At 38.1% G+C, this 16,827-nt stretch overlaps 1 protein-coding gene across 1 annotated transcript in view; it reads right to left on the reverse strand.

Annotated features, from left to right (window-relative positions):
- HOOK1 (hook microtubule tethering protein 1) overlaps positions 1 to 16,827 on the reverse strand; it is an 83,412-nt gene that overhangs the window by 61,632 nt on the left and 4,953 nt on the right. Inside the window, exon 2 of the mRNA XM_004699385.2 lies at positions 2,258 to 2,343. Within this exon, the coding sequence (XP_004699442.1) occupies positions 2,258 to 2,280 (23 nt within the window). The 5' untranslated portion in view covers positions 2,281 to 2,343. The remainder of the gene's footprint in view (positions 1 to 2,257; positions 2,344 to 16,827) is intronic.

The raw sequence follows: 16,827 nt of genomic DNA on the forward strand, positions 1-16,827 counted from the left end.
ATGCAGACAGAAGCGTGTACAGTATGAGCCAATCAGTGGCAGTAATGACAGAGCATGCGCTGTTATGCAAAAACCGAGATAGAGTGAAGCCGCTGAAGTCGAAAGCAAGAAGTGGCGAGGGTTCACTGTATTTGTATTGGCTAACAAGCACCCTGTTAGCATATGTGCTGTTTCACCTAATTAGCATAAGGTGATGTCATTCCCAGGGACCTGATCGGAAACTACTGACTGCTGGCTGGGTGTGCTTTTGCAAGATTTCTGATTGGGCGTTCAGTAGTAGCCTGATTTGCATGTCCTGCGGGCACTCCCTTCCTTTTCGCCTTGATAAGCTGCGGCTTGTGGAAAAATAAAGAGAGAACTCAGAACAAAGAGAACACAGAGAGCTGCTCAGCCTCCTGTCTCATCTCCATTCTTAGCGTCCCGCTCCCTCTATCCAGGACCCACGTTGCTGTTCCCGCTGGACCGGACAGATATTTCCAAAATCTACTAATTAAGAAACGTATTAAAGGCTACAACACATTCAAGAGCAGCTTTAAAACGATGCTTTTTTACTAACAACAGCTACATACATTTGAAAAAGAGAAGTACACAGCATGCATTCAAGACCTGTAAAGCCCTCGCAATAACTCTATGATTCCCTCTGTCTGAGACAGTTTGGGAATCCCACTCTTCGATCCGATAGGAGCTTATCCGTCTCTGGTAAATTTTAACGTTTTAAAAGTTTCCCTTCATTAACAACTTAGATGTGATTTGATATGCAACTAATAGCCGCCAAAGCAATGAATAATAAAACGTGCCTTTGTGGCACAGAGGTCTGAACTCAACAGCCGCTTAGTGGGAGAAAGTGGAGCAGCCTTGAAACCCTAAGCGCAGTTCTACTTGGCCTACGCAGGCACTATTAGTTGGAATCAAATCAATGGCAGTGTGTAGACAAGTAGGATTCAAAATCTCAGGCACAATGCAACAATTGCAGAAGAGATCAGAGAACCACATGTCTTGTACCATGGTAAAAGCTGGGCTTTTCTACTATTTTGTGGCTCAAAGCCACTTAAAGCCCACCACACTGCACACAAGTGACAGCTGTAGAGGGCACTGTGGGAATGAGTAATGAATGGGCACAACGCTTTCACCCATACCAACCACAGTGTAGCTACATCCACACTAACGCCCCTAACACACTTATTTGTGAAGTCAGGTGCACATTCCAAAGACAAAAGAGTGATGTCTTTCCCAAATCCTCATGAAAAAATCATGTTCAGAAGGCTTGTCCATGACAAAGTAAAACAACTTTAAACTACACAGGTGTAAATAAAATATTTAAGAAGTATTCTTTAAGAAAGCAGGGAAATAGGCATATTTTTTAATAATACACCCAAAAAGGTAAGATTTAAGTTGGTCTCTTAGAGTGTTAAACTTAACTGTAAAATTTGATAATTTTGAACATTTCAAGAAGCTAGGATTGACATATTATATTGTCTTTCTACAAGTGGTAATGAATTTTTGCTAACTCAATAACATAGTTCTCAATATGAATCACCTCAAACTTTTACATGACAATGGCTATTACCTTATAATAATAAACACTCTTTAACAATAACAATGTGAAACAGAGATAGGATTATGGTCTCCTAGAATAAATATTATGAAAATAAATTCATATAAATTCAATTCTAGCTATCTTGTACAATAGCTAGAAAATATTAGGTAACAAGGAATTTAGGTACATTTAATAAATGAAAGAGATCTAGTCACTTTGTTAGATTAGATCCCTCAGCTTCTAATGTCACTCACAAATGATTTTATTATTTACTAATAATAATCCAAGAATATGTATTAAAATGTAACTCTGCTATATTATGCAAATCCACTCCTCTGTGAGTTTATGATTTAATAACTTCTAAAACAACAATCTCCATGCACTAATACCCTAAAATAGCAAAGTATAGCTGATAGAAATATTCTAAGCTATTAAAGCTTTCATTTAATTGGTTTCTCTGATCTCATGAACAGGAGCTGAACAGCTTAAACATAAATTCCCCCAAAATTAAAAATCTCGATTTCTTAATAAAATGCATCTCTATGAGCAGGAAGGAGAAATAGGTAAATTTTTTCCTATAGTTCCAAAAATGCATTGATACCCTGACTTTCATTACTGAGAATATGTAACAGTTTCAGTAACCTTTAGAATGCTTTCCTCCTTTTAGATGTTCATATTGGGCTTACAATTCTTTTTCGGAAAGGCAGAACCAATACTCACATCTGATGAAGGACTTGCGCCATGGCGACTCCGTTAGTTAGCTGTTTTACATCTTGACAAGGCGCAGTGGTATTGAATGACTGCAGCTGAAATGACACAAAGCATAGGGTCTTATTGCTACTTTATACCTACACAGTGGTGGTGTCAGGTGCCACGAAGGTGACTCTGACTTACAGTGACCTTATTTGCAACAGAATGGAACGCTGCACACTCTTGTGCCATCATCACAATTGTTGCTGTGTTGGAAACCATTTTTTTCAGTCATTTATTAAATTCATTTCATTGAGGGCCTTCCTCTTTCTCATTGGCCCTTGACTTTACAAAGCATGAAGTTCTTTCCAAGACACTGGTTCCTCCTGACAATATCGCCAAAGCTCGTGAAATGAAGTCTCCCCAACCCCACTTTACAGAGCAATTCTGGCTACACCTCTCCCACGGCAGATTTGTTTGTTTTTCTAGCAGTCATTGGTATATTCCATTTTCTTCTCAAAAACCATAATTTACATGCATTATTAATTCTTCTTTGGTCTTCTTTATTCATTGTCCAGCTTTATATATTACTGATACCTAACACTATAATTGCTATACATTAATGTACATATCAAAAAGATACGTAAGAAAATCTCATCATTTACAACTAAAAAAGCAAATATAAGATATATGAATACTTTTCATGTGAATTACAACAGAATTAAAGAAGAGAAAACCTAAAATTGACCTTAGGGTCTTTAAGTTATGTTCTCTTTTCCCACATATGCTCATTTTCAATATCTAGTTATAAGTCCTTTATTTATCATTTAACTAGCCACCTTAACCCTTTTGTGGGTGAGGGGCTATATTGTTTCTGCCTCTGGGAGTTGGTGGGAAGCTTCTAACTTACTTTTTACTCTATGCTGGCTATATAACTGGGTGAATCTGTAGAAACTGGCTTCATTCCACCGATCCCTCCAGCAAAGACCCCTTGGGACATAGGTGTCTCACCAATTGTATCAAAATCAACATTATCTCAATAAAACTTTTCTTTTATTTAATTTAAAATTCTTTCCATTACCGACACATGATTCAAAAAATTAAAAATCAGAGCAGAAAGTAAAGGGTTTGATTAAATCTCCTGCACCTTAATTCACCCTTAAGGGTTCTATGCATTGAGATTTTATTAATATATCTTTATGGTTTTAAGAAAACATGGAAAAATGAAATAGACAAACTAAAAGTAGCCATGGTAACTTTTCTTCATTTTAAACAGTTTTGATATATAATTCATAAAACACACATTGCTGTAATTCAATTACATTAAGAAGAATTGTAGAATCATCTCCCAATTTTCGAACATTTTCTTTGTTCTTGTATCCATCATTACCAGCTCCCCATCTCCCCCATCCCGCAACCTTCCCCTGCCAGACTGAGAATCCATTAATCCCGTTACTGTCTCTATAGATTTACCTACCCTGGAGTTCATCTACACAAAATCATTTTTTAAAAACTAACAACAAAAAAATAAAACAGGAAAACTTCATTTGAAAAGACAGGAGAAAATATTAAAAAGTAGAACAAATTTAAAAGAGAAATCAAATGTAAGGTGTTAACTTTTAACCTTACTGCATCTGAAAAGTGTTTCAATGCAATCTGCATGATAGCAAAGTTATCACATCCCTGGACTATGGTCAGAAGGGCTTCACCAGGGGGCTTAATCCACATGTACTTCCTCTCACTTTTTTTTTTTAAACTGAGACAACTTTTAAATGAGTCAAAAGGGGGCTTAAATGATAAGATGCTAAATTTTTACCTATGTCTGCTTTAATGATTTTACAATGCTCTTTCTGATAACAAGGGTATTCACACCTCTCAACTATAGACAGAGGAGATTCACAGGAGGCTTAAATCCATGTGAGCACCCTGCAAATGGATTTGGGGCTTCCACTGTCATCCATAAACTTCTGAAAACCAGGTGTTCATCATTTAAACTCTGACACCATTCTCTCCTTCAGATTTGGGCTTCATTATTTATAATCCTTGAATCACACATGCTGGTATGCTTCTTCCACATGGACTTAGTTGAGCCATGGTAATTTTCAAAGTACACAGAGATTCATTACTGAGCTCCTATTTGATATGACACTGTAGGTTAAGATGAGATTAGAAAGGAAAATCAATCCAGTTTCTACACTTAAGGAACTTCAGTTAAGAGCAAAGGAGGAGGAGGTAAAAAAGCACACAGCTCATTTCTGGACAGTATTAAGTCCAATGATTTTATTATGCACAAGATATTCTGAAAAAATATGAGTGTCAAGTAACCTAATTAGAACTTTGTATTTAGGAGGCATCTTGAAGATTATTTCTAAATGAAACGCCTTAACAGAATAAGCAGCATAATTTTCTAAATGAAGAAATAGAAAGTAGGTTCAGAAATGAAGAACAGGACAAAAGCACAGATATGTGAAAAGAGATGACATTTTATAGGAACACGCAGTTGAATATTTCAATTCAAAGAGGAATTGGGAGGGAGTAGCAGGCTATCTATCAGTTGAAGAGACAGACAAGGGCCATTAAAAGATAGTTGAACCAAATTTATCATTGATGGTTATCATCTACGTAATAGGAAAAAATTTCTATCTCACAGGATAGTTATGAAAACTAAATAAATAAATATGCCATCACAACATATTCAATGTCTCGTATGTGGGATGAACTTAAAAATTATTAACACATTATTTATTTAGGAGTCAGAATCTATGAACATTATGTATCAGAACCTCCAGACATAGTATATCAGAAAATGCCCACCAATTTTTGAAAGTCATTGCTATGGGTGATGACGATTCACTGAAGATTGATAAAGAAGAGTCTATTTTGAATAGCAATGGGAGCCCTTCTGACCCCTGAGTCAGAAAGACTAATTACTAACTGAGAAATCAGAATGGTTTCATGGAATATTTAAACTACATCAAATATAAAAGATTTTGCAATTGGAAAGAGAATTCCTAGGTTATAGGACATGATTATTTATTTTTTAAACTTTTTTGTGAATTGGCTGAAGGTTTACAGAGCAGATCAGTTTTCCCATTAACAACTATTAACAATTTGTACAGCTTGTTTAATCCCATTGACTGCAATCTCCAGTCATCAAACGTTAACCCACTTCTTCCTAGGTTACCTGTTTCCATTCCCTCTCCTACCTAACCTTTTTGAACTTTATCTTTGGACCAATGCTGCAACACACAAGCCACCGTGATATGACGAACTGACAGACAAGACAGTAGCTCCAACAAGGGCTCAAGCACAGGAAGCATTGTGAGGATGGCACAGGACAAGGCAGTGTTGTGTTCTGTTTTGTTTAGGGTTGCTATGTGTTGGGACTGGCTTCATGGAACCTAACAATAAAATGGGACAACAAAAAGGAGGAAGGCCTTGAAGGGGATGGATTGATATCGTGGCTGTAGCAATGGACTCAAGCATGGGAACAGCTGTGAGTGTGGTGCAGGACAGGCAGTAGTCCATCCTGTTGTGCATAAGCTCACTGTGGTTTAGAACCAACTGGATGGCACCTAACAACAACATTCTAAAACCAAATGCATTACCATCAAAAATGGACTCTGACTCACAGAGATCCACTGATACTTGTAGAACAGGATTGAACTGTAGGCTTTTCCAAGGATACACTCCTTATAAAAAGCAGTTTGTAACATCTTTCTTCAGTGGACTGGCTAGTGGATTCAAACCACCAACCATATGGTTAGCAGTCACACACTTTAATTAGTGCTAATTCAACATGATGATTCTGTAGCAAAATGCAAGGTACAAACTGAACTGAAATACTATTCATCCACAAGAAAAACTACACTTAAAAAGACTGACCAGCACTTCCTGGAAGATTCTCTAATTATCCCCCTATTAGATCATTAAGTAAAACAACCAGAAATTGGTTGACTCTTTTTATCAACTTTGAAAACAGGTGGAGGGTTACAGCAACCAAATGAACTTCGTGAATCCAGAAAAGGTGACTTTTAAACAGTAGAAAAGCTCTAGATTTTTACTGCCTACATCTGTCCTTCATAACCCAGCCGCTCAGCCATCTTAAGGAGGCAGTGGTGGAATGTGTTTTCAGTGAGGAGCCTTATCTCTGACTCTGTAGTAGCTAAATTAGAATTTCAGAATTTAATAGCAGACTTCTATGTGTTCTGGTATGTCTGGGAACTGCCTGGAGAGTGAAGTGAGGTGCTTCTTCAGTTTGGTCTGTCCACATGGGTTTGTTTTGTGGGGTGAGGCATGGGCAATGGTAGAAGAGTGTGTACCTATAAATGTCCCTTGCCCCTGGTTCTTTCCTCTATTTCTTTTTAACTTCCCCCTTGTCCCACCATCATGTCCAGCCTTCATTCGGGTTTAGTAATTCCTCGCTACTACGTTGCTCTTGAATGAGCCCCACTAGGCATCCTATGACCTTCCTTTCATGGATTTTAATTCACTTGTTCCCCTGTCCCTGGGTTGGTTTCCCCCGTCCCCTCTCCCACTTCCCCTTCTCCCGCATGCCCCCAGAACCACTGGTCCCATTCTTTTCATCTCCGAATTATCTACCCTGGCTAGCTTATCGAGATAGACATGCAGACACATTAATAAATGAAAAGACCAGGCAAAGCCAAATGAAACAACAAAGGAAGTCAAAACCAATAAAACAGTAACAACAGCAAAAAACAATAACAAAAAGAAAGCCACTGACAAAAATGGAAAAGTCTATAAATAGTTCAAGGTCTATTTGTTGGCCTTTAGGAGTGTTTTCCAGTCGAGTCTGATGGGGTGCCACACTCTGTATCCCAAGTCTATTTTTGGTATTCCCAGAGGTTTTCATCTCTCTGCTCCCCCTGGACTAAATATAGGCATGTACATATGTAAAATATGTATATATAATAAGAGGGGAATAGAACTATGTACTCATATCTATGTGTTAAGGATTAAGGTTGCAGCTGGATATTTGGCCTGGACTCAAGTACTCCCTTAACACAAGAACCCTTTGTTCTAACAATCCAGCATTCTGTAATGCTCACCTTCCCGACACAATCGCTGAAGACAAAATAGGTACATGGGCAAGTGTGGTGAAAAAAGTCGATGGTGCCCGGCTATCAAAAGATACAGCGTCTGGGGTCTTAAAGGCTTGAAGATAAACATGTGGCCATCTACCTGAGAAGCAACAAAGCCCACATGGAAGATGCACACCAGCCTGTGTGATCATGAGGTGTCTATGGGATTAGGTATCAGGCATCTATGGCCCAGAACAAAATCATACCCAAGGTGAATGGGGGGGAAGGGGCGGAATGGAGTGAAGACCCAATGCCCATCTGCAGACAATTGGACATCCCCTTACAGAGGGGTCACAGGGAAGAGATGAGACAGGGTGCAGTATAACACTGATGGAACATACAACTTTCCTCTAGTTCTCTGGTGCTTCCTTCACCCTACTATCATGACCTCAATCCTACCTTACAAATCGGATTAGAGCAGAGCATGCACACTGCTACAGATAAGAGCCGAAAACACAGGGAATCCAGGATAGATAAACCTCTCAGAGCCAGCAAGGAGAGTAGAGATACCAGGAGTATTAGGGAAGGGTTGGGGGAGAAAGGAGGAACGGATCACAAGAATCAATCTAGAACCCCCTCACAGGGGAGTGAATAACGGAAAAGTGGGTGAGGGGCAATGGAGGATGATGTAAGATATGGAAAAAATAATCTATAACTTATCAAAGGTTCATGAGGAATGGAGGGCGAGGGAGGGAGGGGGAAGAAATGGGGAGCCGATATTAGGGGCTCAAGTGGGAAGAGAATGCTTTGAAAATGATGATGGTGGCTTATGTGCAAATGTGCTTGACACATTGGAGGAATGTAGGGATTGTGTTAAAAGATGTAAGAGCCTCCAATAAAAGTATTTTTTTTAAAAAGAAGAGTGTGTACCTTAGCTACCAGAACCTAAACAGTAGTAGTGGAGCAAACAATGGACACCTAAGAAAGGAGAAGTTGAGGTGAGTTTCTTCCAGAAAGTAAGGCTTTCAAAAGAAGCAAGGAGAGCCGATCTGAGACAGTCACAAGCATCCTCAGGGCAAAAGGCCTGCATAGAATAACTAAGAAGACTACACTCTACCCCAGGCAATCCCTAAGTACACTGCAAACCGGCCCAGGTGAGAAAAGAGGATTTAGGCACTAAGCCAAAGTGCAAACACTAGTAGAGATGTTTTTGTTTTCTTCCTGGAGTACAAGAAAATCTCTAGTAACACTAACTGGGCATAAGGTGTGTAACAGAACCCTCAGTGAGCATGCACGAATAGGAGGGAAGTCTTTGCAAAATTAATTGGGGGTGGGAGCAGCAGGGAGATTACTATAGTCTTCAATGAAAAAGAAAGTATAATCCACACTGTAAAGGGGAAGAATCTGAGCTTCATCACTAACATTTTAACATCCAAAATTTCCAGTTTCGATAAAAATCACAATGCATATATGTGATAGATAAATTTATTGTGCCAACATGGCCAATGAACACATGTGGAATTAATGGAAGGGTGGAGAGATAAATGGCTCGGTGAGCCTTGCCTTTCCTGTCTCTTGCTCTTTGATGACCAGTGTGCAGCTGCCTTAGCTTGTTCTCTGCCTCAATTTGCAAGCTACACTACCTGTGGGACACCTAACCTGTGGACTGTTTCGCTGTAGCTTGAGGTTCCCTCAAGACCTGCTTCGCCACTCTACTGGAGTATACATCTCTTGAGCTGAGGACTGTCGGACCCTGTCATCTGGCTGACTGTGACCTGCCTTGCTGTTTGCTGCCTGTGGTCAGATAGCCTGAATTGCTCTACAGAGGACTACCCGATGACCCTCAAGACTTGGAAGGACTGCCAGTGTCTCACAACTGTCTCGCAGGAGTGAGTTGCACTGAGCCATTTGTACTGCTTTATAGATTAAGTAACTGTTTATTTCTTATGTTTTACATATATGTAAAATCATTAGTGTCTTGATTTTGTTTCTCTAGAGAATCCTGTGTAACATAATATAATAAAAAACAAAAAAGAAAGTCCCATTCTAAGGAATGAAGTCACAAACATCCCTATGGAAGCCAGATAGTGGGCAAACTCCCCAAACTAAACTCACTGTCATTGAGTAGATTTCAACTCACAGTAACCCTATAGGGCAGCGGTTCTCATCCTGTGGGTTACGACCCCTTTGGGGGTCAAACGACCTTTTCATAGGGGTCGCCCGATTCATAATAGTAGCAGAATTACAGTTACGAAGTAGCAATGAAAATAATTTTATGGTGTGAAAAAAATGAAAATAGAAACAATTGTTATAAAGAAAATCGAGGCAATACCGTACTCACAATTCCCTAGTTAACCCTTTAACTAATGAAGATGAGTACACACGTGGCCCAGTGCCTTTCCTGGGGGCCTGTGGACGTGTATAAACACACTGACTCAGTTCTGGCGACGTTTGGAAGCGATATGTCTGCCACTCTCAGTGTCACATAATGTAAACAGATCCCAATAGCAAAAAGGTTAAAAAGAGCACTCTGGGTTGTGCTGTAATGAATCATACCTAGCGGCAGCGCTAGTTAACATTTTTAGAGGGAAGCCATTACAATTGTGCATCATGTTTGTCAGCTGCCCAACATTTTGTGTTTTTTATTAGTTAACTTGTTATATTTTCTGGTCACAACATAAGAGGTAAGTGAAAACTAGTAGGAGGAAAGCGCTGGCAAGTTTTGGGTAAAAAAGAATAATTTTAGTTTTATAAATACATTATTATTAATGTTTAAATAAAAGCAATTATATAGTGTATTAATTATCCTATCCATATTCCTGAATCTTCACTTCAAAATACAAATTTAACAGAATTTATAAATTTGATGTGGCCCACGTGAATCTTGCCTGTTGCACCAAATGGCCCGAGCTTTAATTGAGTTTGAAAGCCCTGCTGTCGGGCAAAGCGGAATAGTCCTTGTTGGTTTCCAAGACTTTAACTTTTTGCGATTGCCAAGACTTTAAGCCTCATCTTTCTGCAGTAGAGTAGCTGGTAGATTTGAATGAGTGAGCAGTTCAATAAGTAATTTAAATAAATATCACCTGGGCTCCTATGGACAAACTAACACACTTAAAAACAACAACTACAACAACAAAAATCTATTAAAAACTCTAAGAGTTAAAAGTTAATGAGGTCACTTAAGTAAGGAAAATCAGAAAATTATATATGGATAAAAATGAAAGCATGAATAAAGAGAATGAAATTACACAAAGGAATCATATAATTACTGGAGCTTAAAATTTTAACAGATAAAACTTTACTAGAGGAGTATAATAGCGAATGTGAACTGGCAGAAGAAAGAACTCAGCAAGTTAAAAAATAAGACATTGAAAGTAACAAGTCTGCGGAGCCAGAAGGAAAAAGAAAGATGAAAAGCAAATATACTATAAGGGACTTGTCGGTCTCACTCAATAGGAGCAACATGCAAATTATGAAGAGTTCTCTAAGGAGAAGAGAAAAAGATAAGAATACAGAATATGTGAAGGAGGAATGGCAAGAAATATCCCCAAAGTGAGAAAGGGCATGATTCTACACATCTATGAAGCTTTACAAACTCTAAATAGGATCAATCCAAGACACCTTACAATCAAGTCCTTGAAAACCAAAGGCACAGAATCATGAAAGTAGTAGGAGAAGCGAACGGTCACACACAAGGAATCCTCCGTAAGATTAAGCAGTAACCTCTCCCTATAGAAATTTAGGAGGCCAGAAGTAGTCAACAAAAACTCTATATCCAACAAAGCTACTGCAATCCGCAAAGTCCACAGTTCAAAATGACCCGCTGTTCCCCAGGAGAAAGACAGGGCTTTCTACGCAAGTAAATAGTTAAGTTTTGGAAACCCACAGGGTCCGTTCTATGTTGCCTACAGCATCACTATGGGTTGACAAAGACTCCACAGCAATAGGTTTTTTTAAAAAGAACTATCTATACAGGAGCAAACTGGCAACAGCAAATCAAAAGACTGGATAGAAACTTTAGGGTTAGGTGGACTTATGTTACTGGGGAGAAACAATTCAGAAAAGGCGGGTGAGAATGACTACACCAGTTAAAGAATGTAGTCAGGGTCACTAAACGGTACTCAGAGAAACATGAACTGGTATATGTTTCACTGTGTACACAGTCTGAACAACAACAAAATAAACAATTCTAAAGTAAAAGAAAAAAAGCAGAGCAAAACAAAGAAAAAAGCTGAGGAAGTTTTAACTTATAAGAGAATTCTTCAGATTGAAGTGAAAGCACACTTACAGTGTAACTTAATATATGAAGAAAAAAGATCTCCAGTAAAGGAAATTGCATGGACAAATATAGGGGTAATACTATAGTGATTTTGGTTTCTAATGCTAATGTTTATGTCCTACATGATTTAAAAGGGCAAATGCATAAAAAGACTATAAATGTTATTTGGCACATATAAATTCAGAATACATAAAAAATAAGGGTTAAGATATGCTTTATCAATGGAGTTGTATGTTATTAAAGTTAAACTAGTATCAATAAACGAGGCTATCATAAATTTTGGATATTAGACATAATCCCCAACATAACCACACAGAAAATAACTAAGACATAGACTCACCAAAAAAAGAAGGGAACTGAGAAGGCTCACTACAAAGAATCAACTAAGCACAAGAGACTGTAGTGCTGAAGGAAGTTGGGGCAATGTAAAAGACATAGAGAAACAGAGCAAAATGGGTAATAACAAGCAGACTTCACTTTACTGTGCTTCATTTTATTATGCTTTGCATATATTACAATTATTTTTATTGGGAGGTTTGTGGCAATCCTACATCAAGCCAATCTATTGACATCATTTTACCAGTAGTATGTGCTCATATCATGTCACATTTTGTCACATTTTTTGTAATTCTTAAATACCATATTATAATTCTCAAAATATGTCTTACTTTTCATAATGCTATTGTACACTTAAAGCTAAAGTACAGTGTAAACATAGTTTTTTATATACACTGCGAAACTACAACAACAAAAACGTAGACTGGCCTTTTACAATAATCACTTTATTAGGATGACCTGGAACCAAACTTGCAATATCGCTGAGATATGCCTGTCCTTTAAATATAAATGACCTAAATTCTCAAAAATATAAAAAATGGCAGAATGGATAAAAACCAAAAACATAACCTCAACAAGCAATATCTATCTATATGCTATCTACATGATAAATAACTTACATCCACAAATACAAAGAAGTTGAAAGTAAGAGGATGGACAAGTCATCCAATACAAACAGCAACCATAAAAGACCTGCAATAGCTAAATTAATATCAGACATAATAGACTTTCAGTCAAAATGTATTACAAGAGACAAAAAAGAGCACTATAAAAATAATAAAAGGGTCAATTCACTACGAAACAGAACAATTACACACCATATGGGGGAATAAAAAGGTTTGTGGAAAATGGAATTACTGTAAAAAATAATGGGATTTTTATTTTAAAAGTTCATAGAAAAATGGAGTTGAAAGACAATGGAATTTTTACCCAAGCTTTTGAAACCTACTCATATATGTGAAGTCCCAAACACTGAGAGAATTCAAAGAAGTCATCCCGCAATAATAGGTGAAGATGACTCAGTAATGGGTAGAACAGCTAGGGCGAGGAAAGAGGACTTAAACAATACTATAAGCCAACTACATCTAATAGACATATACAGACAGCACAATATCAATTCTTCTTCAGTGTTTAGGGGTACATTCTCTAGATCAGACCATGTGCTAGAAAACCAATTAAGTCTCAAACTTAAAGATACTGATCACAGTGGACTAAAATGAGAAATAAAGAAAAATTGGAAATTATACAAATGTATGGAAACATTTAAGCAACACACTATTATGCAACCAATACATTAAAGAAGAGCTAAAACCCATTCAGGAAAACTGGCAGTATTCATTTACTAAGCTAAACATAAGGAATCACAGAGGTAGAGTGAGTGGCACATTATTGGGCAGCTACCTGAAAAGTCAGCAGTTAAAACCCACCAAAGGCTCCTTAGGAGAATGATGAGGCTATCTGCTCCTGTTAAGATTGCCTTGGAAACTCTTAGGGAGAATTAATCCTACGCCTTAATAGTTAAAACAACTATCTAGGGATTGGCAGAGTACCAAGTCAGATGTTTCAAACAGATGCAATTCTGGAAGCATCTTACTTGCCTTGGCCAAGAAATTTTGAAGACAGCTACCTGGCCAACAGAATTGGAAGAGATCCTTATCTGTGCTCATTCCCAGGAAAGATGATCAAACAGAATGCAAAAATTATTTAACAGTATCATTAATATGAAGGAAAAATTTTCTAAATATTTTTCAAAAATGGTTGCAGCAGGTTATATCAAGAATTAACTGCCAAAAATTCAAGTTGATTTCAGAAGAGGACATCAACAGGGTTACTATTGCTACTATGTGGTGTACCTTGTCTGAAAGCAAAGAATACCACAAAGATGCTTCAAAAAACCAACTCACTGCCATCAAGTTGATTCCTATACAGAAAGGTAGAACTACCCTTTTGGGTTTCTAAGACTAACTCTTTATGGGAGTAGAACACCTCATCTTTCTCCCACAGGGGTTGGTGGTTTTGTATTGCTCACCTTGCAGTTAACCACCAGGGCTCCACACAAAGATGCTTACCTGTATTTTATTGATTATACATAAAGGCACTCAACTTTGTAGACCATAACAAGTTATGGCTACCGATATGAAAAATGGGAATTCTAGAACACTTTAATTGTACACATATGGAACCTACCTATACATAGAACAAGTGGCAGCAATTTAAGCAATATAAAGGGATACTTCAGAGTTTAAAATCAAGAAAGGTGTGCACCTGGGTTGTATCCTTTCAGCATACTTATCTATCCATTGCTGAACAAAAAACTGATGACAAACTACATGAGGAACAGCTAGAAAATGCTCCAATTTGGTATGGGTGGAGGTCATATAAGCATAAACATAGTAAAAAGTTACTGAGGTATACACTTACAATTAGGAAATGTTATATACTTGTTTGTATGTTATATTTCATGAAAAGGAAAAAGTACAACAAAAGACTGCTAAGATTTTTCTATGTATTCCTCCGTGCATGTATCTTTATTGTGTACTCATGCAAGTTAGGTCCTGTTGATAAATGTTAGGATTACAAAGATTAAAAAAAAAAACACCTTAAAAGTCTAATTGGAATGTAAATGTGCAAACAAAACAGTAAAAACACGGTCTGAACATAGGAATGATGATGACTAAGTCTGTCTAGGGAAGTAAAAGAAGGCTCCACAAGGAATCATGTGGGCAGACTTGGAAGGATGTGTAGGAGTTTATTAGTCAGTCAGATGGGTCGATGGCATTCCAGGTGTTTAGGAAGAGCATGTGTAATTGTATAGAGGTGTCAAAGCATCTGATCATATTCCCGGAGCTACAGAAGGTTCAGTATTGGCCTGGTACAAAAATCAGTTAAGTGTGAGTGTACAAGCTTGCAATCATTAATGAGGGTAGGTGGATGGAGAAACAGAAGATGTAAATGAGACAGGAACTAGAACCAAGGGGAAAACATTTGAAAACTACCAAATAATTATGCATAGGAGAATTACATATTCAGATGTTCGTTTAAGATCACTACAGCTGCAGTGTGATGATTGCACTAGCCTGGGTTACAACCAGAGCGAGGGAGTCTATTGAGGCTACTGTATTTATTATACACTGCAATACTCCATGTAAGTGACTAGGAAGGCCTGACATAGGTCGATAGCAATGAGAAAAAGGAGGGATCAATATGAGAGAAGATTAAGAGGTAGAGGCAATGAGAGTACTTTACTATATGTAAAAGTATAAATCTGGACCCTTGATGAGATGGATTGACATAGTGGATGTAACAATAGGCTCAAACAACTGTGAGGAGAGTGCAGGACCAAGCAGTGCTTCATTCTATTGCACATGGATCACCTAACAACAACAAAGTGTAAATCGGAGCTTTGCTGCTAACTGAGAAGGTCAGCGGGGCCATAGTTTCTATCTGCTTCCTCAAAGATGTACACCTTAGAAGTACTATGGGAAAGTTCTACTCAGGCCTATTGAGTCACTAGCAGTTCATGTCAACTCAACAGCAGTGGTTTGGTTTTCAAAAGTTAAATGGAGAAGAAGCTGAACTCAACAGAAACAGAATCAACAGACAGGAGACTATAATTCATTAGAATAAAAGTTTATGTATGTGGCACTGGTGGTTTTCTCCTCAAACTTGCTCCTCTGCAAGACTTTCAAGCTCAGTAACTGTTAGTCCGGGTTGACTAGAGAAACAAATTCATAGACACATTCATTTTCACCATTTCACACAGGAATAACCAGACTACAAACAAAATAATCAAAATTTTAACTTCCCAAATTCTTTCCTGAAAACAACCCAGTAAACCACATGGACATATCTGACTTCTGGCTAGCCAAAGAAGAAAACCTACTATGAAGCAGAAGTCGACCAAGCATCCACTCTCCATCTTTATTTGTTTCTCTAGTACCCCATGCCCAAGGTACCATAATGTGTTAGTCTGAGTAGACTCACTTCCTGCGAGACCTTCCTGTTGAGAAGATACATGAAGCTACGCTAGAGCCCTGGAGCTGAAGGAGCCACATGGAGACCCCTACCAGTGCTGAGATGCTTCCACTGCCACTGGATCCACAAGACTTTCCACCCCCTAGCCTGTGAACTTTCTGCATCTGGTGTCATTGCATGTGTTGCGTGAGTCTGAATTGGAATTTATCAATTGGTATTGGACATATGGGCTAATTCAGACTTATGAACTGGACCTGGATTGGGCTGGGATGTTTTCTTAATGTACAATTACTCTCTGATATAAAACTCTCTCTTACACACATATGAATGTCTACAGATTTGTTTCTCTAGTCTACCCAGATTAACACATTAATTTACGCCAGAAAAGTAGGTTTTGTCCAAGATATATTCCTCTCACCCACTTCTAATCACATACATCCTTTAGACATTCTCCCTGATATCTCTGTAAGCCATCTTCTTTGCACCATCTCAGGATGCCAACTCTAGCTGCTTCTCATCTGGAATAGCCTCCTAACTATTCTCAGGATTTCTATCTTTGTTCCCTTTTACTTAATTCTTCATACTACTGTCAGAGTAATCTTTTAAAAAAATTTATAAATTATCACGATCACTCAACCACGGTCAAGGCAACCACGAGGAACTACTGAAGCCAGAATGAAGACTGATCATGGTATTGGGACAGGAGGAAAGCGTAATGAAATAGAGGAAAGAAGTAGGAGGCAAAGGGCATATATACAAGCCTAAATACAGACATGTACATATGTAAATATATTTAAGATTAAGGGGGGAACAGACCTAGGTGCAATAATTATTGGTTTGGTAGTGGGACGGCAGGTGGACATTGGGCCTCCTCATGCGCACTCCCCTATACAAGAACACCTTGCTCAGCTAAACGGTCATTTTATATCTACCTTCCCGACATGATCGCTGAAGACAGATGTGTGCAT

Source organism: Echinops telfairi, unplaced genomic scaffold, assembly GCF_000313985.2.
Source record: "Echinops telfairi isolate 266 unplaced genomic scaffold, ASM31398v2 ScPeMD7_443;HRSCAF=831, whole genome shotgun sequence".
Lineage (NCBI taxonomy): Eukaryota > Metazoa > Chordata > Mammalia > Afrosoricida > Tenrecidae > Echinops > Echinops telfairi.